The sequence below is a fragment of the Siphateles boraxobius genome, unplaced genomic scaffold (assembly GCF_051911475.1).
Source record: "Siphateles boraxobius isolate OS27281-9 unplaced genomic scaffold, OSU_SipBor_1 72, whole genome shotgun sequence".
In the NCBI taxonomy this organism is placed as follows: domain Eukaryota; kingdom Metazoa; phylum Chordata; class Actinopteri; order Cypriniformes; family Leuciscidae; genus Siphateles; species Siphateles boraxobius.
Genome location: NW_027509200.1, coordinates 2,725,813 through 2,752,071, shown reverse-complemented (window position 1 = coordinate 2,752,071; position 26,259 = coordinate 2,725,813). Strand labels below are relative to the sequence as shown.

The 26,259-nt window shown below is 38.6% G+C and overlaps 1 protein-coding gene across 2 annotated transcripts in view; it reads right to left on the bottom strand.

Annotated features, from left to right (window-relative positions):
* The window catches only part of crhr2 (corticotropin releasing hormone receptor 2), a 101,215-nt gene that overhangs the window by 56,032 nt on the left and 18,924 nt on the right, over positions 1-26,259 (bottom strand). Inside the window, exons 3-4 of one of the 2 annotated variants that reach the window (XM_077217333.1) lie at positions 5,532-5,617; positions 1,126-1,232 (exon numbers count right to left, since the gene is read on the bottom strand). In XM_077217333.1, the coding sequence (XP_077073448.1) occupies positions 1,126-1,232; positions 5,532-5,617 (193 nt within the window). Of the gene's footprint in view, positions 1-1,125; positions 1,233-1,973; positions 2,070-5,531; positions 5,618-26,259 lie in introns of those variants that run through there. The other variant, XM_077217335.1, reaches the window with a different exon arrangement.

Genomic DNA, 26,259 nt, shown 5'->3' with positions numbered 1-26,259 from the left:
TTCAATCCTGCACCTTCCTTATAGTTAATCACATTGCAGTTACTAACACTGTACAAATATTGTATTGCGTTACAAATGCATTTATTATAAATGTTACTATTATTATAAATATAAATATTATTATAAATAAATTATATTTATTATTATTGTTTAATTAAGTAACCATATACTACGAAGAGCATGTCTTGTCTTGCTTGTGACTCCCATGATCGCAGCTAATACTACAGTTAAACGCTTGATTCTATGCGTTATGATAAGAGATTATTAAGGGACACCCCTTAATAAAGCAGAATACACAATAAATTACTACACAACAAGAGCACAAGGAAAGACAGACAATCCATGACACTGTGTAATGACTTGTTTTTCATACAAAACTATCATATGACTTCAGAAGATTTGAAAAAGAGCATACTTTTATGTCATTTTTAATATAAAATAAAAGTTAAAATTCCCCATTATTTGGCATTTAATGAAGAATAATATTATCTTTGAGTGTTTCACAAAAAAGAGAAAATTAGAGTAGATATTATAATGACCGAATTTTTCCTTTAGTCTATATACAATCTTTATTATCTTTAAATCTAAGGCTTAGGGTTAGATTTACTAACAGCTTCCAGTGCAAACCATCTTTTTCAGCCGTCAAAAAGCTACTGTCAGGATTTAGTCAAGACACGCAGTGAAAAATGTGCGCTGAAAAGATGTGGAGTTATTTTTGAGGCTGATATTATATGCATTTGAAGGAGTTTCTCTTATGGAAGGAGTGTATTAAAATTAATCATGCAAGCTGATTCACTAAGGTTTACCCTCTTCAATTTACTGGTGTTTGCGCCATTATTTACCACCCAAAAAAAGTCTTAATCCAGATGCTAACAAGTAGATTGTGTTGGTCATAATGAGTCTGTGTTCTTTAATGTGTGTGTCGTCAGTAGATCACAAGCTGAACTTTCCACTGCCATCAGCACTTTTATGGGATTGCACTTTCACACTAATGTGCCCTGTTTAGTAAATCAGGCCCTTAATAAAAAAAATAAAAAAATTGGTTGTAGATTTTGAACAAGCTTTGAACAAGGCCTTAGCACAAGACTTTACTCACAAGAGCTGAGAAATCCCTGACACACTTACCTCAAGCACAGGAAGAGAATGAAGGCAATAACGAGAGCTCCCACAGATATACAGTGACCGAAGTAGTTTATGATAAGGGCGATCTTGTAGTGCATGGGGTACTTCCTCTGTGGAAAACAGATTCATTATTCATTCTGCCATGATTAAATAAGTCATTCATTCTCTTCCTAGCATGTGACATGATACAATCTGATAAATGATTGCAATTTTAGCACAAATCAATAGTTATTAGTCAATGACCATTTTGTCCTTGCTTAATAATTTCCAGTCCTTAGGTCACAAAGCCACAGACAACATACTAAAGGATTCGATTTGTCCTTTTGCAGACAGTTTGCTTGCAGAAGTCATGTGAAGTGAAGTGAGAAGTTTACTGATGCTTCAGTACGTGATATGGACTGAACGGTTACACTTTATTTTAAGGTGTCATAGTTACAGTGTAATTATATATGTAAGTACTGAGTAGTATTAAGCAAATACATGTACTTACTATAGGGTTAGGGTAGGATTAGGATTTGGTTGAGGGTTAGTAATTATGCATAATTTACTGTTATTACTATGGTAAGCACATGTAACATATGTAACAAGGACACTGTAAAATAAAGTGTTACCGAGTGAACTTATGTCATATATGGGGTACTTCATAGTATGTGGAAAAAGCAAAATAATTGAGCCAAATGGATTATGATATGCATGTCATTCAGAATGTTTTGGATTATGTAAACAACAGAACCTAAAAGCAATGACATTAATTGATATAAACCAATCGAAACAGTTCAGGTTTTGCAGGGAAGCTTTTAGTCTTACCGTAAGAGAACAATAAGCAGTAAGTACACAAAGGGAATAATTACATGACTTATAAAGGACCATTTTCAAGTGCCATCCCTCCTCAGATTTCTCTTCTTCAGGAAGACGATTTATCTCCCCGTTCTGTCTTCAGTTTTATTATTATTGAAGTCAAGTTAAAACTTTCCTTAGTGTGGAACACAATGCCATTTCCATCAGTGTGTGCGGCCCGTTTTCTTGCTCATTATGATCAAGGATACTCACTGTAAGTGTGTTCAGTGTTTTGGCTTTTGCCATGCTCAACGGCTTATCGAGCTGTTCACACTGCATTAGTTTTCAAAAATGAAGTGCTTCACTCAAAGTGCCCTTTCTTTCGAGAAAGAGTAATCCCCCGACACCGTGGTTCTGCAGTTGCAGTCGCAGCACGAGTCGGGTTGCTGGAGATCCCATGTGCAGCTCGAGGCTCTCTCAATCTCCCCGGACCATGTGCAGTGTATTCTACACGTGAACACTGTGTTCAAGTCAGGACTCTCACAATTGGATCTCTTTCGGCTTAAATATGTGCCCGTTTACTGTCACTTTGGAGCGGGAGGAGTAGTGTTCTGGTTCACATGAGCATCGTGGTTTCAACAGGATGAGTCCCCATGGTGCATGTTGAGATCCTCATATTAATAATCTGAGAACTGTGTCAGACCGACGAAGAATATCTGCCTTTCTCCTCCCTGTCTTTGAGATTCTGCTTTGTCAGTTTCTCTGCATTCTGCATTTCAGACAACAGTTCAACAGTGTTATTGGGCGCTTCATTGAGTCAGATTCTCTCATCTTGAAACAGGTTTCCCTTCTGTTTAGCCACTTCAGGCTCCTGTTAGAGACCAGACAAAAGACAAAAAGCTTGTGTGCTGACTGGAGACAGACATTCTCTGATCTGCGCAATGTCTGGCAAACTTAATGTTTAGTAAAAAAAAAAAAAGGTCAATTTTCACGCTACCGTATATATTAAAGATAACTTTGCAAAATCAAAATAGCCTGTGGAACAGTCATTAAGACACTAACAGCTTATGGATGGAAGGCAATTAAGTTTACAGTTATTACAACTTAGGACACAAAAGAGACGTTTCTACTGACTCTGAAAAACGCCAAAAGAAAGAAGCCCGTGGTTAACAAGCATTAAACGTGCTGCATGGAGACATGAGGACTGCAGTTTTGGCCAGAGCAATTGCAATATCTGCACTGTGAGAAACCTAAGACAGTGCTACAGGGAGAGAGAAAGGTTACCTCGCAGTGGCAAGCCATGTGTAACAACACATGCACAGGATCAGTGTTTGAAACTCACACATGCAGCATTGGTAAAGGATGCCAAAAGCAACTGTAATGCACAATCCCCCCATCAGTGCTCAGACTGTTGGCTACAGGTTGAGAGAGGCTGGACTGAAGGCTTGTAGGCCTGTTGTAAGGCAGATATCACCGCCAACAACGAGGGCACACACTGCTGGACAAGACAGGAATGATGAACAGTGATCTTAACTGAAAAATCCCATTTTTATCTCTCCAGAGGTGATGATAGGTCTCGCATTTGTTGCTGAAGGAATGAGCATTACGCCGAGGCCTGTTCTCTGGAGTGGGATCGATTTAGAGGTGGAGGGTCCGTCATGGTCTGGGACAATATATTACAGCATTATGGGACTGAGCTTGTTGTCATTGCAGGCAATCTCAACGCTGTGGTCTGCTTCCAGCTGGCTCATCCTGACAGGACTCTCCAGCATGACAATCAATGCCACCAGCCATAGTGCTCATCATGTGTGTGGCTTCTTGCAAGACAGGAATGCCAGATCTTATTTCCTTATTTTATATATATATATAAGTCCTTATTATTTCCCAAAGTGACCTGTTGAATTGAAACTGAATATACAACCTCAAATCAGAATAAGTTGGGACATTTTGTAAAATGCAATAAAATCAAGAATCTGTGATTTGTTCATTCTATTTAACCTTTTATTAACTGACAAAAGTATAAAGAAATGTTTTCCAATGTTTTCACTGACCAACATAATTGTATTTTGTAAATATGAACAAATTTTGATTTTGATGGCTGCAACACACCCCAAACAAAGTTGGGACAGAGACATGTTTACCACTGTGTCACTTCACCTTTCCTTTTAATTACACTTTTTAATCATTTGGGAGTTGAGGATGCTAATGGTTGGAGTTTTGCTAGTGGAATATTTGCCCAATCTTGTCTGATGCAAGACAGCCGCTCAACAGTCTGTGGTCATCGTTGCCTGATTCTCCTTTTCATGATGGGTCATACATTTTCCATAAGAGACATATCTGGACTGCAGTAAACAGGAGGAACATCCCTTCTGTGGTGCAGAGTGTCTAGAAACCACTAAGTTGTAGCATGTGCAGAATGAGGCCTGGCATTGTCTTGCTTCCCAGGAAAGATGTCATCTTGATGGCAGTTTATGTCTCTGTACAATCCAAATATATGCCTCCATGTCAATGGTACCTTCACAATAATGTAAGTTACCCATACCGTTTGCAATGATGCACCTCAATACCAGCACAGATGTTTGCTTCTGCACCTGTCGCTGGTGAAAGTCTGTTTGGTCCCTTTCGTCTTTGGGACTGAGAACTCGATGTCCATTTTCTCCCAAAAACAAGCTGAAACATGGACTCATCTGACCACAGCACACATTCCCACTGTCTTCTAGACCATCTGAGATGAGTTCAGGCCCAGAGAACTCGCCGGCATCTCCACATAGAACTGATGTAAAGCGTAACAGAGATTCAAGTGGCATTTCTTAATGCAGAGTCAGACTGTCTTCAGTGAAAACGGTTTTCCAAATGACTCCTGAGCACATGTGTCTGTATTTAACGGATTAGCATGATGGTATCTTGTGCAATGCCATCTGAGGACTCAAAGGTCACGCACATTCAACAGAGGTCTACTGCCTTACCCAACACAGACTGAGATTTCTCTGGATTCCCTAAATCTTGTGACAATATTATGTATGGAAGATGATAAAAGACATAAATTATTTGCAATCTTGCATTGAGAAATGTGATTTTTGAATTGTTTGATAATTCTCTCAAGATATTTGGCACAAAGTGATGAGCCATGACCCATCTTTGCTTAAAAAGACTGAGAAGCACTTTTACACCCAAACACGATACCCTCAACTATTACCAATTCACCTACTCATTGTGGACTGTTTCAAAATAGTTGGATAATCTAATTTGGATAATCTTTTCACTTTTATTTGTCTCTGTCCCAACTTTTTTGGGGTGTGTTGCAGCCATCAAAATCAAAATTTGTTCATATTTACAAAATACAATTATGTTGGTCGGTGAAAACATTGGGAAATGTTTCTTTGTACTTTGGTCAGTTAATAAAAGGTTAAATAGAATGAACAAATCACAGATTCTTGATTTTATTGCATTTTACAAAATGTCCCAACTTTTTCTGATTTGGGGTTTTATATTCACAGGGGAATCAAGTGATGATCGATCATCACTGCTTGCAGCTATTTTTCTTTTACTAATGAAATGTTATAAACAATCCTGCGGACATCACTTAACCCAAAACATTAGAGTTCAGTAGAGTACAGATCAGGCTTACCCACCTTTTCCTCTAAAATGGGCTCACAGTTGGAGTAGTTACTTTTCAGTGCCCATGTACCATTGTCCAAGCACTCTCTGTAAGCAATTCCTGCAGGGAATAAAAGGAATTCAATAGTCAGTGTAGTTCTTCAAGCCCACAGAGGTCAACATGTTCACTGTTCAACAGTCATGAGTTTAAATTCACATAAGTAAAAGAAAATGTCCTCACTGAAGAACTTAGTGAATACACACATAATTTATGACAGCTCAATGGCATTGACTTGTTTAAATTCTTTACTTCAAGGGCTGTTGGCTCTATCCAAGGTAAACCTTCCAGTTTAGAGTTTACCTATTTGATATGTTGTTTCAATTTAAATATTTTAGCATGTAATTTGAAAAGGCGCAGAAGGATTTACTTAGTTTCTTATTCCAAGGAGTTATTTTGCCTATCTTTGAAAATCCATCATGCTTAAATTTTCTTGCTTTGCTCTGGTTATTTTACTTGTTTTCATTTTTAATGGAAAATTCTAATCTCTTTTCCAAGCTGCACTTGAAAACTTAATTAGATTTTTTTTAAATCCTGTTAATATTCTGCATCTCGTTACTACAGCCATTTTCATAGAAAATGAGTCAGCTTTTCTATCCATTCTCAACGAAGAAGTCACTTCTTGTTTCAAGTTTTTTAGTTCCCAAACACTGAAAGTGCACTGGGTCCTATTGTTTTCCTATTGTTTTTGTTCAAGGTTTTTTAGGGCTTTTGGGGCCCTTAACATGATAAAAATCTCTTGAAAATATGCACACACATCAGAGTCTTTGGCTTGCTCTGCAGCTCCCCCTTGGACCAATTTCATATCCCTGACCTGAACAAACCATCAATCATTCATTTAAACTTTGTATTGAGTTTTCAATGAGGATATGAATCTTTCTTAATGCACCAGTTCAGCTAGAAACTGGAGGTATTTCTTGCATTTCTTGGGTTGCATCTTTAAATGGGGATTCCCTTCTGTGGTTGAATACTCAAAAGGGGTTTCCCAGGTTTGCTCATTTGTTGGAGGTCTGGTTGCGTCTGGAGTGATGTCTTGGAAAACAAGTCAATATGGTCTGTTAGCTGATGAATAGATGCAGCGTAGTTTAATGTCTGAGGGCGGCAAAGACTATGGAGTTGTAGACTTTATAGTCTTGTGGCAAAAGTGAGACTTGACTAGATGGCTTGTTTCTTCATGACATTGTCTTTAGTTTAGGGCGTAATTACTGTATGTCGGGATGTGCCGTCCCATTTGTGTTGGGTTAACTGCCTAATGCCGAGTTCAGACTGCACGATTTTAGCCCTGATTTTGGCTCGCCGACAGGTTTTGAGAAATCGCAGACAAATGCCCGAAATCACAGGCAAATCGGTGCTCGTTCACCCGAGTGACAATCACGCAGTGTGAATGAGCAAAGATGCGATCTGAGAGAGTCACCGACGAGTCACCGACGCCCGTGAGATATTTGGCATGCTAAATATCCGGACCTGTCGGCGATTCACAATCCTGCTGTGTGAAAAGTGTTCTGACTGAAAACTACATCGGCGATGACCAACAGCCAAAAAGAGAGCAAGATACATCTTTGATCTTTGCAAAACACAGTCCTTGCTCCCCTCGTCTTCCCAACCATTTCCTCCTGCATAAACTGTTTATTTTTCTCATTTTCACTGCAAATCAGCGCACAGACAATTTGGATCGCAATCTTCTTGTAGGCTATCATTTTTAATTACAAATTCAGTTGGAGAACAGAGAAGAATGAGTCTAGCTTCCCTCTTCATTTCTGTCATCTGATGGAGTTTGGGTTACTTGCCACTGTTGCTTTTGGCTTGCTTAGTTGTGATTTAAAAGATACTTACTATTCAGTATTTGTTTTGTTTTTTTGACTCTACTGACACTTTTGCATGGAAACAAAAATAGAGATGAATTGACGCTGGATGATGATACTTTTTTCTTCTGTATTGCTGCTTTATAGGTGAAACAAATTTGTATTATAAACAACAAATGTTGCAGCATCAACACTGTTATTGAATTGAACTGACTCTAGCTGAAAAATGGCAATTTTGTCTTTTTAGAACTGAATTTGTGTGCATCAGTTTGCATCAGTGAATCTGCTATTTCCCTGTTTATTTCTCTGAAGCTGCTTTATATAAATAAAAGTGAATTGACGATATTTAAGTAAACTCTTCTTTGGCTTGTAATAACAGCAGAAACTTAATGGTTTTATGATAGACAGACAGACAGACAGATAGATAGATAGATAGATAGATAGATAGATAGATAGATAGATAGATAGATAGATAGATAGATAGATAGATAGATAGATAGATAGATAGATAGATAGATACATAGATAGATAGATAGATAGATAGATAGATAGATAGATAGATAGATAGATAGATAGATAGATGGATAGATGGATAGATAGATAGATAGATAGATACATAGATAGATAGATAGATAGATAGATAGATAGATAGATAGATAGATAGATAGATAGATAGATCTAAGCTGTGAATGTTCTGCATACCCAAGTCATTCATGGACTCGCTAATTAACATTAACCCTATAAATTACTATAAATTCCCTTGTTTTCAAACAACAATTATTAGCTGATACATTCATACATGTTATTTGACATTGAACATTAACAAATACATAAAGAAATGAAATATAAAATAAACAATGTTAGTTCCAGTGAAATATCTACACAACCCTGTATAATATCTTTACATCCATCATTTTATGTGTATTTTGGTCTAAGTGAGTGACAGTTTCTCTCTGCATGCAGATGATGAGGTTTTTGGGTGTGACAGCATCAGTCTGGGTTGAAATAGAAAAATGAGTTTAGAGTCACAGTGCATCTGTTCAATTTGTTTAAGTAAAAGCACTTACGTTTATGAAGGCCAAAATGGATAGTATGTAAGACCTTCACAATGTTATAAGGAAAAAGTGATAAAAAGAAAAAAGTCATGTGTTGTTTCTGGGCATGATTATGCATAAACCCAAGTAATAATTGAAAACAGTAACAATATGGATCACAAATTCAATATCTGTGCCATTTGCTTAGTGGAGAAGAGGAGAGAAGTATCCTCAATTGAAGAGAGCTAGTCACAGTTCTATGTTCAATAAAAAAACGTAACCCATCTCAGGACTCGAGTCTGAAGCCAGTGCTGAAATATGCATCAACCTGAGCTGTGTTATCGTCACCAAGGACACCATTTGCCCCGGGAGCCACTGAAACGGTTTCATTGAGTCCTCTGTCTTCCCCCTGAACGAATTCAGGGAGTTCAGCAACAACTGGGTGCACTGACTCATAAGACGTGCTGTCATAGTGACTGAGTCCAATTCTACACGGAGAAAAGAGATGTTCTGCGTCTGGGACAACTCGCTCTTTTCACAGTTGACTTGAAGTCCCAAACGGCTGAGGTGCTCGAGCACCAGGTCCCTGTGTGCACACAATAAAACTCGAGAGTGCTAGAATTAGCCAGTCGTAGAGTTAATTGAGAATGTGAGTGCCCACTTCCCTGAGCAGGCCAAGGGGAGCCTCTGTGACCTTCGTGAAGATGTGAGGTGACAGGGACAGCCCGAAAGGGAGGACCTTGTACTGATATGCTCCTACCTGTATGAATGTATCAGCTACTGACAATACTGTTTTAAATGTAGGGTACATCACTTAATGTTACCGTTTTGTTTGTTGAACTGTTGTATAAAATCAATGTCACATTTGAAATTGTGTGGATATTCAGGAAACATTTGTATAATATGCTCAACATTAATAACACTGCTGGATATCAGCCTACATTTTGTTCGCAGATTCAGTTGCAAAAACAGCGCAACTGGCTCGTGACAGAACACAGACCGACTGCATGACACTTTAATTTAAGTAAAATGTCCAGCTTACGTGTCTGTGTTTTCAGATCATCCCCTTGTAGAGAGAGTGCATGCGTGCACGCATGGTGCCCAGATACTATAGAAAAGAAATGTGTAGAAAATGTGTTCTTTTCAGAAAAGCTCTGACTGGGGTTTAAATTATTGAAATCTGGCAACCGTAAGCAGGAACACTCGTAAAAACAGTCTGTAATGTGTTGTCTCCTCCTTTATTCTACAAAAACAAGTGGTTTTGGTCAAGTTTTTATTTTTTTAAACACATTTCAGTCTTGTCTTGCATGTGTTGATATAGTCACAGTTATCCACAATGTCTCTCATCGCCTTGTCTTAAGGCCATTGCACACTGAGTCCAAAATTCGCATCCGAAATTTTCGCACGCTAAAAAAAAAAATTCTACCTCACGTTATGTCAATCACGCTTGCACACTGTCTACGAAACGTTCGTCCGTATTAAAACAAATTCGGATCGGGTTCGATTTTCTGTTTTTCGCATCCACAGCCAGCATTTTGAGAGGTTTTTTGACAAATCAGAGCCACCATACCTTATGTGTCCATACCTTAGACATACTGCCATGGTCTTATTTTTAATATGTGGCTCCAGTATCGCTAGCAAAGCATTAAACTGTTCCAATGACATTCTGAGGTAAATTTTGAATCGCTCGGGATAATATCGCAAGTCCTTGATAAGGAGCTGAAACTCTCCTTCCTCTCGGCGCAATCTCAGGATTGGATGGACCATATTTCCTCTTTCTTTTTCTCTTTTTAAGAAGAGAGAGGGCAACAAAATCCTCACTCCTTGACAAATCCATTTTGTATTTTTTTGCGTTTTTTCCTCCGGAAAAGGTTTAATAAATACGCATCGGACTCAGTGTGCAAGGTTTGTGTGACGAATTTTTAGACTGACGAACACGAAAAAACGCATACGTAAATTTCAGACTCATTGTGCAAGGGCCTTTAGTCAGGGAAAAAAAGGTCGTCAACAAACATTTTTCATCATTGTTTTCATTAACGAAATTAACAGTGGTCTGGCATCTCCTCTTACTATAAACGAAAAAACAAATGAAAAGAAAAATCCATCTCCTCCAGGCCCTCTACCGGAGGACGGATTAAAGCCCGTGTTCTTCTTCACTGACGAGAACTGCTGTGAGACGTCCTGGACAGTGTCACGAAAGCGGCCACCTTGGGAGGTGGGAGCAACGAATAAGTGGCACTTTCTCAGCATCTCGTGTCTGTGCAAGGTTAAGCCAGAGCGGTGCTCCTGGTCCACCAGTGGGGACATCACCCAACCCAGAGCCTGACCAGCAGCACTGTAAGCCCTTGCCGTCATTCACGAGATGAACTCACATGCCCTGGACGGGAGCCTCGGACAGTTCCTCCAGATTCTGCAGGAACAGATGCACAGCATGGCAAGTGAATGGAAGGCCTGTGGGGATTCACCCGACAGAAACACTTCCAGTGAAATCTTCAGATCGCCCTCAATGTTTACTGCTTCAGCCTTGTGCGCATTCGCTGCAGATGGACTTAGACGGGGAGCAGCCGAGGAGATCATTTATAAAATAAGCAACAGACACAGAGAGGGAGAAGATGTTGACCACATTCAGAAATACATGGGTGGAAAGGGATGTTTTAAAATATGCTGTCTGCCGGTGTTTGCTCTTTTAGAGGACCTTTGCTCTTTTTTGCTGTCAAAGTGCCTATAGGGGAACTCCCTGCACTTTATTTTGCATTGCTGGAGAGAGACAGTGAAGCACAGTGTACAGGTTTCCAACTGCTTTTTACCTCTTCAGAGGTGAATGAACTGTCAGCGCTGATGCGACTGCTCACCTAGGCAGAATAAATCTGAGTGAGTGGAGCCATCTCCGGTTATACGCAGATGTCCAGGGGAGTGGCATGCAAATTCCATTCGCCAAATCTCATTGGACTTTTCTAAAGTATTTGTTAGTGACGTGAGGTGATATTTCTGGAAGGCCAAGTATGGTAACCTATACTCGGAGTTTGTCCTCTCTATTTAACCCATCCAAGTTATTGCACATAATTAGGAGTAGTGAGAAGTGAACATACACACTGCAAACCGTGGACAAACACACTCAAAGCATTGGGCAGAGATTGGGTGCCTTGCTCAAGGGCCCCTCAGTCATTTCCTGCCATTATTGAGAATCAAACCTGCAACTATATTGGCCTGTAGGACTCTCTAACCATTATACCACGACTGCCCCGTATCAGAGGTGTTTGGGGCTCCCAAGTGCCACCCCTAGTATCACTATATCAACACAATGTTGAGTGAGTCACAGACAGTGAAAGCTAATACGGATCCATGCAGAATTACTAAACACACCAAAATACAAATAAAAAATAAAAACTAGGGATGCACCGATATAAAAAATTTGGCCGATAGTTATTTATATTTGAAAGCCGATAATCGATATATTGGCCGATAAATCTAAATCCAATTTTTTTTATCATTTTAGAGAGCCTGATTACAAAAAAAAAAGTCTCACCATTAAAAGCCATGTCCCAAACACACAATTATAATGATTTTCACATTATAATGTTATGTAGCCTATATGACAGACTTGTGCTGCACATGTTGCAGTTAACTGTATTTTCCTTTTTGATTGTGATTCCAATCATATGTCAAGCAATTCAATAACATCATGGTGAACAGTGCACATCTGAAGTGTCTCAGCTTGAGGAAATAATCAATTATTTTTCGTCTTTGATATATATTGGCCAAATTTTCTTATTGGGCCTATAACGATAACATTAAAAATGAACATATATCGGCCGATACCGATATGGTGGCATATGGATACAGTTTACAGTTTCAGAGTGAGTGTTTGTGTCTGAGCTTGGAGCATCTGATGTCCATATGTACATAAACTCCTAGTCTCGGCCTCAGACGTCACGTTCACGAACCGTTGGCTGAACGTCTGATGCATACGGCACACTTTTCTGGAAACACTTCAGGAGTTTTGAAGTCGCGATCTGATTGGCTGAATTCTACAGGATGTCCGGGAGACGTGTGTGTCGCGTTCTTTATCAGTCCGCCTGGAAACAAATGCCGTGATGCCAAAATCCCTCGTTGAAGAAGAAAACCATTGTGTTTACAACCGTGACAATAAACGCTTACCAGGATCAACTAAACGCTGGATTTTCAAAAGTGTGTGAAGTTTGCTGCTTCATTGTTGCAGTAAACTTGCATAACGTTCTTGAATGAATAATTGATTAGATGCACGCCGGTCTGTTATTATAGGGACATCGATATTATATCGTCACGCCCCTAAACATGACGCGGAACAAAACGAACTGTGGTTGGTTGCGTTACATGTCAGTCAAACGTGCTCTTGGGCGATCCTTGACCAAGAAAAGCTGCGACAGAGTCCAGACCTTCTGCCGTCAGTCTGAAGCTCTGGCTACGAGAGACTAATAAACACGGTATGTGTGCTCTTTGATACCAATCTTTCATTTGAAAGTCACGTGTCTAGTGTCTGTAAAACCGCATTTTTCCATCTTAAAAATATATCTAAATTACATCATATGCTCTCATTGACAAATGCGGAACAACTAGTTCATGCGTTCATGACATCAAGGCTAGATTATTGTAATGCTCTACTGGGTGGTTGCCCTGCACGCTTAATAAACAAACTACAGCTAGTTCAAAACGCAGCCGCTAGAGTTCTTACCAGAACCAGGAAGTACGACCATATTAGCCCGGTTCTGTCAACACTGCATTGGCTCCCTATTAAACATTGTATAAATTTTAAAATATTGCTGATTGCTTACAGAGCACTAAATGGTTTAGCTCCGCAGTACTTGAGCAAGCTCTTAACGCATTATAGTCCTTCACGTCTATTGCGATCTCAAAGTTTTGGCCAGTTGTTAATACCTAGAATATCTAAATCGACTGCTGGCGGTAGATCCTTTTCCTATTTAGCACCAAAACTTTGGAACAATCTTCCTAACATTGTCCGGGAAGCAGACACAGTCTGTCAGTTCAAAGCTAGACTAAAAACACATCTCTTTGACCTAGCATTCACATAACACTCTATAGACTTCTATAATTCAATATTAGGCTGCTTAGGTTAGGTCAGCCGGAACTGGGAACACTTCCCTCATATCCTGATGTACTCGTTACATCATAAGAAGAATGGCATCTACGCTAATTTTAGTGTCTTTGTTTATCCCGAGGTTTTCCCGCAGCCTGCCGGATCCAGGCCGTTTCCAGATCTGATGAAGGACTTTCGCCTGGACCTGATGACAATGCAGTGCTGAAGTGCCAACTAGCCTCTCCCTATGGAGGATCCCTATACCACTCTACAGATAAAGCGTTGTGGAATTTTTCGGTTCGCGTACCTACCCAAAGTGATAAGATAATATAAAATTCTGCATCAAAATTTATAGACAAGACAAGTAGTTTGTTTAGGCATGGTTTGTAAGGAATTATAAACCTGCGCACATATATTCAAACGCACATACTGTACCTATAGAATCAATTCTTAATGCGCATGTGAACACCATCAGCGTCTATCACAGGTTCACGTTTAAAGTCTGTTTAGAGAGAACGGTGTCGTCTTAGCGGCCCCTAATTTAATAACAAATGATCATTTAGACGGAAGTGAATCAATCAAAACTAACTTTAGCTGGAAAAAACATTTTTCAAGAACCACTATAAAACCAAACCAATCTCTGTTACCTTAAATTATATGTTTATCTATGTAAAGCTGCTTTGAAACAATCTACATTGTTAAAAGCGCTATATAAATGAGGATGACTTGACTTGACTTGACGGTTTGTTTTTGCATTAAAATGAACAGACTCAAGCATGCTTAATGTTCTATTCCTGTATGTCACTGCAATCGTTTTTGCCTTGATTACAATCGACATCAATCAAAACTTTACTAGCAAGACACTGGTTTGCTTCATAGAGCCGAGAGTCGTAGTTTGCCATCATAATGCTCAGGAACCAGTTGAATGTTTCAGTCACTCAGCCTGTGTAACAGAGGACTTGCACGACTCAAGGATTGTTTCATATTCATATTCAGGTTGTTTTTTTAAATCTAAATACACACTGGATGAAAACATTTTTGAAAACTGGACATGAGTCACTATTCTCTCTGCCATCTCTGATTTAATCTGACCGGTTTTAGACCGACTGATTGAATGCATTGCCTTACTGAATAACTTTTCCGGAGAGTAGCGGCTTTAAATGATCTGATCACATACAGAGATGGGAAAACATAATGATGTCTCTTGTCAAAAAATGTACTTGCTATTATTTTTGCTATGATGTATCACGAATACCTGACAACAGAGGTCGGATCCATTACCCACCAGCAACAGTGTGGGTTAGGGGCTAAGCGGAGATCAAATGGAGACTTTAGCTAACGCTTCCTGTGTCCCAGATTTGTCTCCTTAGATAATGAACTCTTTCAGAAGAGATCTCATCAAAGCAAATTACCAGAGCAACTGGAGTCCACAAAAAATGTATAAAGCTATACTCTAGCTATACTCTTTCTCAAAAACTATTCATTGTGTGCATTTCAGTTAGAGAATTCAAACAAACAAAAAACCAGAAAATATTAATATAATAAATAAACATTGTTTGTCTGTGTGTGTGAATCTTTGGTTTGTCTAGTTGCGCAAAACTCGCGTTTTTATTTCCAACTCTGCTCCAACACACATACCTGCATTTGCATTATTTGACCACGTCAGTGAAAACAGATCCTCAACTATTGTTTATTTTCTTGCTTTACCTAGAAAATGAACTGCAGTAAAATGTCTCTGCACTTACAAAACACCCACTGACCAATAACAATACTTATTTTCACCTTCATTAAGCATATTTCATACATTTCACATTTCAAAAAGTATACATGTGATTACTTTAGTAAAATAGGCAACAATGAGACTTTATCCCTTCTGAAGAAAAAAAAGCCCAGAATGAATTTAGGGAAATTGTTTTATTTGTCAATATGGGAATCTTTGCCAGCACTTTTGGAGAATGATTCCTCCAGGTGCAGTCAAACATAAGAGGCCGAAGCTGAGCAGAAGTGAAAACCAGTCGATAAATGTTACAAGGTTCATCTCAGATAGCCTTAAAAACATCAAAAAGGCCTTTATGTAACTTGGATACAGCTTTATGATCATTTAATTGCTCTGAGACCCTATTTTCAGATCTGTGTTGGCACATATAATCAAACGCTCTCTCCTCCGCAGCGACTGTTCTCTCTGACTCTTCAGAAGTCTCCACAATGCATGCCTTCACATCTTCTCGGGTTTTCCCTTTGCACTCGGTAAATCATTCTCACTTTAGTTTTACCAGCCCACCATCTTTTTCTTTTATTTATCCACTGAGGTGAGTTTAAATGTATTTATTTTCATAAGTTTTTATTGACCTCAATAAATACCTCAGAACTTCACTGTTGTATTCAGGAATATTTACCCACCATTTAACTTCAGATTGTGTTTGTGGATGAGCCGAGTCACTGATCAAACAGCGACGCTTGCATGTAAGTGAACTATATTGCAGGTTTGCGCAGTAACAAACGCTCTGCTTAGGGGCGTGGCTAATTAAGTAACGATCTCACCGACTAGACATCGCTACATCTCCCCCATCTCCCCAACTTGTTTACTCAAATATGTTACGATTCTGGCATAATAAACAAACTGTAACCATTTAACCCACTTTTAAGTGTCTCCATGAAATTCTTCACTAACACTAGAGAAAATTACTGTTTTATTAAAATTACAATCGTCATTTGTTTCACATTAACATAGAGGTATAGCAGACCGCGGGATTTGAGCTGAATGATGGATTGTGGGCGTCTGACTGTCAGGTCATCTGGTCATCTTCAAGTATGTTATCATCTTCAAATAAGTCAGGCCATAAGTTCTTAATCCTAACAGTATCTAGCTCTTTGTCTCTTGTTGAATGCATTTTTATGCGAGCACGTAGACTGGATTCAAGTTGTTTGTCAGCATCTGGGCGTTTTGGTGTGTGTGATGTGACGGCAGCATTGGCAGGACAGTTGACAGCCCAGCTGGACTGGAGCCATATGGAAGTGGTGTGGAGTGGTGTGGACCATCTACATTATGTTCTGGCAGAGAGCTAGCCAAATAAAAACTAAACTAGCCCAATGGCCAATCAACACTGTTCAGGGCTCCTGGAATCATCCCAACCTTCCCCCATTATTTCACTGGCACACTGATATCCAGATGTGGATGCCGCTAAACATGGCGGCATCTGCCGATGGCTTCTGTCTATAAGATAAAACAACAGAAAAAGTCGGCACACCAAGCCTCCAAAATATGCAAAAAAAGTTTAGTTATCATAGACTTTTAGTTTGTATTCACTAGTTTTCTATCTTCCTTTGTTCATTTTCCCGCTCCTCCTTTGTTTCTATGGCAACGTCATTATGAGTTCATTCTTTTCAGCTGTGTTTTATTAATTATCTTGTTTGAGTTTGCTATTTAAATGGTACCTTCTGCTATGGTACCTGCTATTTAAATGGTCACGTTTGGGTTTTGTGTGTTTTTCCTCTGCCCTATTTTGGATCGTCTTGTGGATTATTATTAAATATTGCGTGTGAACTCCATCATCTGCCTCTTCAGTCTGTTCCTGCATACCGTGCTGACAGTAGCACAAATAGTGTTGCTGTTTTCTGCACTTTGTTATCCGTTAGTTATTTCCCTTTAGTGGCTAATGCATCATAAGTCTTGCACCGAAAATAAGGTGGATAACTAATATCAAAAAGAGTAACATATAAAGTGTTTTAATCTACCTTACAGAAATTTAAGGATCTATGTATGTCTTTTATCACTGTATTACTCACAGAATTATGAGCCAAAACTTTGAAAGCTTTCGATGACTTGAACAGCTTTTTTACGTTAATGATAAAACTTAGTAGTTCTCTGTGACGTATAAAAACATAGCAGTTATTGATTAGATAAAAGTTTATACTATTGTTGAAATCTACAGCATTCAACTGAGTGATGTTACTTACTAATCATTAATCAAGCTATTTTGTTAGTTAATAGTAGTTACTAGAATGTTAATATCGTGTTACTCTGTGTAGCTATTCATTAATGAAGAAACTGTAAATGAACCAAATATTCATAGTAGCATCAACAGTACATAATAACATCTGTCAAACTGACGTGCACTTTATTTCAAGTCTTCTGAAGCTGTACAGTGGCTTTGCTTGAAGTGCAAAAGTGTAAATTCACTGACATTCTTGAAGTCCTGAAATCTCATTTGCCCTGATGCTCCATGCCAGGTTTGATTTCAGCGACGCTAAACACTATTAGCTCGTGTGTGTGATGCAATCTAACACAATATGCCACGTTTGAACATCTAGATAATGAAATTTGAGAGCAGCAGCAGAGAACATTTGAAGTGAAGCATCACTACTGCATGGAAAAGAGCTCTAGATATATTGTTCAAAATGTCTCCTTTTGTGCTCCACAGAATATAAATATCAATGTACAGGTTTGGGACATGGGAGAGAGAATATAGGAATATTAAAGAATAATTCACCCAAAAATGTATTGCAATAGAAAACATCACTCCAAATGGCATGTGAAAAATTATTTGGCTTTATCTCACTAATTTAGTTTATTTTGAACAATATATTTATTGTTTATTATTTAAAACCAAATGTTTGGGGAGGGGGGGGGGGGAGTGTTTGTGTTATTATTAAAAATTATATTTCACCCCACAATACAAAATATTTTTATATATATCTTTTTTTAAATTGGTTTAGGTGCCTTATTTTTGGATCCATTGTATCCTGTGGCACATTTGCAGAACGGTTTCAATGACTAATTATTGATAAGATACTTCAAGGTTGGCAGATTGTTGGTCTGGAAATGAACCTTAATGGACGGAAAAATCTAACCAGGAAATGGGAGACGCTGTATAAAAATAGCCATCTTTATCAGCTCAATCTATTTTTACATTTTCTTCTCATCACCGGCTCTGTCACGGGACTGAATTCATTCTGTCAAAGCCCGGGAGCTTAATCCACCTCAAAATGTGCCTGATCCAAGTTCAAATAAATATATTCAGTTCAACCCAAGGATGAGAGTACACGCAAAATCACTTACAGTAAAACCAGTTATAAATACATTTTTACTATAATGGGCTAGTGGTTCAAGCTTCCGTCACATCTGAGCATGCTGGATCTGACAGGCCCGTTTATAAAAGCTACTTAAATGCCCTAATTGATCTAAGGCCTAATCCTGGCTTAATCTAAGCCCTGTCTGTGAAACCCGGCATGAGATTCACAGATTTGTGCAGCAATTTAAATACAAGTATCACTTACTGACATGCCCAAGTCATGCTATATTGCCATCATATGATCAGAGCACATGCCGACATCAAGCAATGGACAAAATGCCAAACACGTCCATTGTCATGACATACGTACACATTCATGGAGGTGACGGTGCCTCATTCAATTTTTTGAATGTTTTGGATAGATGCTGAAAGTAGGCGAGAGACAATAAATAAATAATAATAAAACTTCCTGTGGAGGCAAATTTTGAATTTGTAACAAGTGCAGTGTTTGGACACTACTAAGGATGGAGATGAACATCGTTGAATAAAGTTTCGAATTTGTGTTATTTGTGAATTTGTGGATTTGTGGTAGAATAAAATGGATTGTTTTTATGATCATTGTATTGTGTTTTTGGTGAATTTATATTCATTGTTTGATTCAGAGCATATTGACAAAATTACTTTTGTGTCTCACAGCAAACAAAATAAATATCATGTGAACTAATGGTTAAACAATTACAGAAATGATATTCATTATTCAGGTTTGAAGTGAACTCTTGTTTAACATTATGTCATCATTTAAAACAAGTTTGCAAAAGAAGACTCTCTGAACAGAATGAAATGTCAGAATTGTTTAGATTATCTCATATATGACCTCGAGACTAGATTACTGTAATGCTTTATTAGCTGGTTGTCCTGCATCCTCAATAAACAAGCTACAGTTAGTGCAAAATGCAGCCGCTAGAGTTCTTACTAGATCAAGAAAATATGATCATATAACACCTATTTTATCATCTCTACACTGGTTACCTATTAAGTTCCGTATCAATTACAAAGTATTCCTACTGACCTATAAAGCCCTAAATGGTTTAGCTCCTGTGTATTTAACAGACCTTCTATCGCCATACAATCCATCGTGCTCTTTAAGATCACTAAATTCGAGGCTTCTGGTCATTCCTAGGATATCGAAGTCCACTAAAGGAGGGAGGGCGTTCTCGCATTTAGCTCCTAAACTCTGGAATAGCCTTCCTGATATTGTTCGAGGCTCAGACTCGCTGTCCCAGTTTAAAACTAGATTAAAGACGCATCTCTTTAGCCAAGCATTCACATAATGCTTAACCTTTAATACTACTGCTGAATCAGTTCGAATGCATTAACATTATGAACATCAGCTATGCTAATTATTTCCCATCTGCCTTTCTGCTGTTATCTCGGGACGCTAGTCCCGAGGTAAATAGCGTTCGTCAGCTCCAGTTTGTATCCAGCCTCTCACGGAGACTTCAGATGCCCCAACGCCTGTGAAGAGACGACTCAACGCCTGTGAAGAGACGACTCAAAGCTGGCGATATTTTATGCCATAAATTAATACATGATTAACTGACTGTATTTTTCTATGTACATTTCCGAAATGCACTTTCTGTAAAGCTGCTTTGAGACAATGTGTATTGTGAAAAGCGCTATACAAATAAATTTGAATTGAATTGAATATAGGATGCGTTTGGTTAAGTCAATTTACCGGTGATCATCTTAAGCTTCAGTGCGCACACCTCAAACAGCAAATACACAACATTAATAACTATAATTGCGACTGTCATATTACATAACATTATAATGAGAACACTATTGAAATAAAATGTTGTGAATTATTTAGGTTAAGTTGCCGTTGTTAGAGGAAGAGCAATCCACAACAGGAGTTACATATTCTGATTAGCACATAACTTAATCAGTTCAAGTTCACTTGTGCTTTCGCATCATTTTGTGAAGATATAAATTCCACGATTTGGGGAAAATATCTGATTGTGATATTTTTTTTATTTTATTTTTTTATCTCTTTATTAGTTTTTCTGCTTGGAACATCAAGTCAACAGATAATAACACTGAATTGATGAGATTATCATTCCACACTGTTAATACCCCAATAAGACCCTCCCTCAGATAAACAACCTACAGCTTCCAATAAAAAATAATAATACAAAATAAAATAAAAAAATAAAAATAAAACAACCAACACAATATTGATATCTTAAACAAAACATTTGCAGAATAAAATAAAATAAAGTAAATGCTCAGCTTAAGTGTCTTGAGATTTAGCAAGTAAATAATCTAAAAAGGGGCGCCACAGTTTATCAAAGGTTTTTAAAGAACCAGTCTGTGACAGTCTAATTTTTTCCAATTTAATGCAAGTGAACACTTCTTTTAGCCATGTATCAAAAGAAGGGGATGAGGCATGTTTCCACTTCAAAAGTATGAGACGTCTCGCTAATAAAGTAGTAAAGGCTAGAGCCTTTTGAACCGTTACTGAAAGGTTAACATCAACAGTCATCCCAAAAATGGCCAGAAGTGGATTTGTATCAAGATCTATGGCAAAGGCATCCCTCAAAGTTTTGAATATTTTAGTCCAGTAATCAAATAATTTAAGGCATCCCCACAACATATGAATGAGATCTGCTGGTGATCGCTTGCACCTATTACATGCATTGCTGACAGAGGGGTATATTTTAGCAAGTTTAGCATGTTTAGCATTTGTATAGTAAATCCTATTTAGAATCTTACACTGTATCAGGCCATGTCTTGCACATATAGATGATGTGTGAGTGAGATCGAGAATACGTTCCCAATGTTCATCAGAGATCTCAAATCCCAAGTCTCCCTCCCACGCACCTCTGGCCCTACTTGCCGAGTCTGGATTAATATTGTGAATCAGATTATAAATTAAAGAAATACAATGTTTTGAATGTGGTTCAAGCTTTAAGAAGTCATCCAATGGAGATTCAGGGGGGCGATTAGGAAAGTGAGGGAATAGTTTTTGCACAAAGTGCCTGACTTGAAAGAAACGAAATAAATGGGAATTAGGTAGGTCAAATCTTTTGGAAAGGTTATTAAAGGATGAGAAAACTCCACTCTCATAGAGGTCATCAATGGTCTTTATGCCTTTATCAAACCATATTCGAAACGCCTCATCCATATTAGAGGGTGCAAAACTGTGGTTTTTGAAAATCGGAGAGAGGGTAGAGGACCTATGAAAACCAGTGTGCTTTCTAAATTGAGTCCATATCTTAACTGAGTGAGATACTACTAAATTTGAACTAATTTTTGTAGGCAACGGTAGTTGAGAGCATATAAATGATTGCAGAGAGAGGTGTGCTGAGGACTGTTCCAGGTTGGCCCAGCAAGGGGGTTCAGAATTCAGATTGTTCCTCCAGTATAAAAATTTCTGGATATTGCAAGCCCAATAATAGTGCAAAAAATTTGGGAGTGCAAAACCTCCCTTGTTTTTAGGGAGCTCCAAAATTGATTTCTTAATTCGAGCTGACCTATTTCCCCATAAGAAGGAAATTATTCGTTTGTCCAAATCCATGAAAAACTTTTTCTTAAGGAAAATTGGAATATGTTGAAATAAGTATAAAAACTTGGGAAGAACAGTCATTTTGATTAGGCTTATACGCCCAGCAAGAGAAAGAGGGAGCTTAGCCCAACGTTCCATGTCAGACTCAACCTTTTTAAGTAAGGGGACAAAATTAGAAAGATAAATTCCAGTTAAAGATTTTGTCACAATAATACCCAAATACTTAAATCCATCAGCCGCCCAACTAAATGGTAGGAGTGAATGTGCAAGGTTATTCGCCAAAGAATTTACCGGGAACAACTCACTCTTATGAAAGTTAATCTTATACCCTGAAATTTTGCCGAAATGGTTTAGAATGTTCAGAATAATAGGACTAGAAGTCTCTGGATCAGAAACAAAGAGTAAAAGATCGTCCGCATATAGGGATAATTTATACTCTCTACCTAGCCGATTTATACCTTTAAAATTTACATCCTCACGAAGCCAGATAGCTTGGGGCTCGATGGCAATGGCAAAAAGCAAAGGCGACAAAGGGCAGCCTTGTCTAGTGCCCCTCTGAAGCAAAAATCGTGGTGAAACCACACCATTAGTTAACACAGATGCCTGTGGAGAGACATACAATAGTTTGATCCAGGAAAAAAAGCAATCATCAAAACCAAAGCTTTCCATTACACGAAATAGATATGTCCACTCGACTCTATCAAACGCCTTTTCCGCATCTAATGCCAGAACCACTTCTGGCACATCAGAACTAGGCATATTGAGAATATTGAAAAGTTTCCTTGTATTAAAGAAAGAGTGTCTTCCAATCATAAAACCTGTTTGGTCATCCAAAATTATTTGAGGCAACACTTGTTGTAAACGCAACGATAAAATCTTAGTTAAAATTTTATAATCCACGTTCAAGAGTGAGATGGGTCTATAGCTGCTACACAGTAAGGGGTCTTTGTCTTTCTTGGCAATCAAAGTGATTGACGCTAACGACAGGGTGGGAGGTAGACAGCCTTTAGAGAAAGCCTCGTTAAACATATTCTGTAGTGCAGGTGCTAGAGATGTAGAAAACGCTTTGTAGAACTCGGTAGTAAACCCATCAGGGCCTGGTGACTTGCCATTCTGTAAAAGCTTGATAGCTTCTACCACCTCAAAAACTGATATTGGGTCACCAAGGGTCCTAGCCATGGTACTGTCAATGTTGGGAAAAGTGATCTTATCCAAGGGCCATTCCTCACAGTCAGAACATAAGGGAAGCTCAGAAGTATAAAGGCCTGAGTAAAACTCTAGGAAAATGCTATTAATTTTATGTGGATCATGAAACACGTCTCCCTGTTGTGAACTTATTCCATTTATCAGCCTTGATGCTGCTGATGATCTAGCTTGATGAGCTAATAATTTACCTGCCTTATCACCCAGTTCAAAAAAACATTGCTTAGATTTAAGCAACTGTGCTTCAGCCTTATTCGTGGTCAAAAGATCAAATTCTGTTTGTAAACGAAGGCGTTCTTTATATAGATCTTTATTTGGATCAACAGCATACTTACTATCTAAACTTTGTAGGTCCTTAAGAATTGTATCTAATTTAAACTTGTCAGCTTTATTTTTACCAGAAAAATAAGAAATGATCATACCTCTTAAATATGCCTTAGACGTTTCCCAAAGAGTCCCTCTACTAATAATTGGCATATCGTTGACCTCAAAAAATAGGGCTATTTGCTCAGTAAAATATTTTTTTGAAATCCTCTCTAGCCAGAAAGAAAGAGGGGAAGCGCCACTGTTTAGGAAAAGATGTAAACTGGGAGAGATTAACGTCAACAGAGGTGGGCGCGTGATCCGAAATAACAATGCTGTGATATTCACAGCTCGATAGGTTTGAAAGAAGTCTGATGTCTAATAAGAAAAAATCTATTCGTGAATATGATTGATGAACATGGGAGAAAAATGAGTAGGCCCTATCCGTGGGAAATTTTGATCTCCAGGGATCGGACAGGCCCAATCGCCCAGCAAAGCTATTCAAAGTTTTGGCTGAGTTAGTTGATACACAAGGTTTGCTCGAGGATCGATCTAAAACAGTATCTTAAACAAAGTTGAAATCACCCCCTATTATAACATATCTTCTATCAATATCAGGAATGGATGAAAAGAAATTAGATATAAACTTGTCATCATCCCAGTTAGGGGCATAAATACTTGCCATAACGATAGGCACATCTCTGAGTTTGCCAGTAATTAGGACATAACGCCCATTAGGATCGGATAAAACATTAGCCAACTCGAAAGGGATACTTCTGTGAATAAGAATCGCAGCACCTCTTGCTCGAGCACTAAGAGTGATACAAATGGCCCACCCATGCTCTTTTAAGCCTATGAATGTCACTTGTCTTAAGATGGGTTTCTTGGAGAAAGAACACATCACCCCTAAGATGTTGGAGATGAGACATAATGCGGCTAATTTTAATATTATTATTCACCCCTTTAACATTCCATGATATGAAACGAGTACTGGAACTCTCTTTAGTCTTACCCATTATCAATCTGCCACATGACAGTTTCATATCTGAGCAAAACGCAAAAGAATAAAGGAAAAAAGGAAAACCTTAAGGAAAATAAAATAAAACACAATAAAGCAGGGTGGAAAACCATAGCAAACAAAGAACAAAAAAACAAAAAAACCCATTTCGAAATCCTAAATCCCATTCCTAACATATCAACCCAGAACCACGCAGAGAACCTGCTAAACATCAGCATCTCAATGTAATTTCTCAAAATTACAAAATCAGATTGCACTGGACCCCGGCTCCACGAAAATATGTATTTTAGCCCATGAATGAAAAAAGAAAAACTGATCAAATTCAGACGATAAGTAACACAAAGCAACGTTGCATGACAGTTAACAGTCTGCATTAAAGTTCTCCTGGGCAGCAGATGTAACGTTACAAAATTACGGTCTTGTCAGTCTTATGATCATCCAGGAGCAAGATGAGTAAAAAGAAAAAAGAAAAACCAATGCACAGCACCAATTCAGTAAGTCCCTGTACCCAAAAAAAAACGAGAAAAAAAACGCAGCGTGAACATCCTTTGGCTTAAAGAAGTACAGGGGTAAACAAACGATGCATCTTATATATTATAACTGGCTACGAACTCAGATGTTCAGATATTGTATTCTAGATGATAAATGAAAATAAAAATGAAATCTGAAAAACAGCATCGGATGAGTAGAGGCGAATAGTCAAAAACAAAAAACTGCTCACGTAGCTTCTGTCGTCTCACGCCGGCGGGCTTTGATAAACTCTCCGGCCTCATGAACTGACGACAACTGCCTCTTCTTGCCATCCGATGTCGTGATGAAAAGTTTAGATGGAAAATGAAGAGATGGTCTCAGACCAAGCTGGTACAGCTCCTTCATCACCGCTCGGTACTCGGCACGCATCTCCAAAACTTCGGGACTATAGTCCTCATTGATAAAGATCGGGTTGCCACGATATTGAAGCTTTCCTCTGAGCTTGCGGGCTTCGCGAATCATCAAATCCTTGGTCTGGAACTTATGGAAGCGAATAATCACGGACCTAGGTTTCTCCCCTGGTTTCGGTTTTGCTGTGAGGGCGCAATGAGCACGATCCAAATCGGGAGGAGAGGTAAATATGCTTGCGCCAAATACTTCCACTAAGAGCTCCGAAAAGAAAGTGGTCGGTCGAGGGCCCTCGATCGTCTCAGGTAAGCCAAATATTCGTATGTTATTCCTGCGGCTCCTCCCTTCTAGATCCATAACCTTGGCTTTGAGTTTAGCATGTTCGTCAGCTAAAGCCACGAACTTCGACTCCAGGGTTTCAACGCTCAGGCCGGTCGTGTCCGCGTTTGCTTCAAGTGAGCAAAGTCTCTGCTCGTGGTCATTCACCGTTGTATGTAAATTGTCCAGTCTCGATTCCAAGGTGGAAAATGCCGATTTAAATTCCGAAGACAATGCCGCCGTGTGTTCTTCCAGCAGCGTCGTCAGAGTAGCAATATCGAAGTTCCCACTAGCTGGTGTTTCGTCTTTCTTAAATTCGTCTTTCTTGGTGTTTTGTCTAGATTTCGAAGCCATTTTTCCCAGAAAGTTTTAAAGTAATAAGCTGACTGATAAACTGGGTAATCAGGTCTTGATGGGCTAACAAATAAACTTTAAAATGAAAACTGTGGGAGCACGGGCGAAATGCAGCTACTCACCACACATGCCAGCCGGAAGTC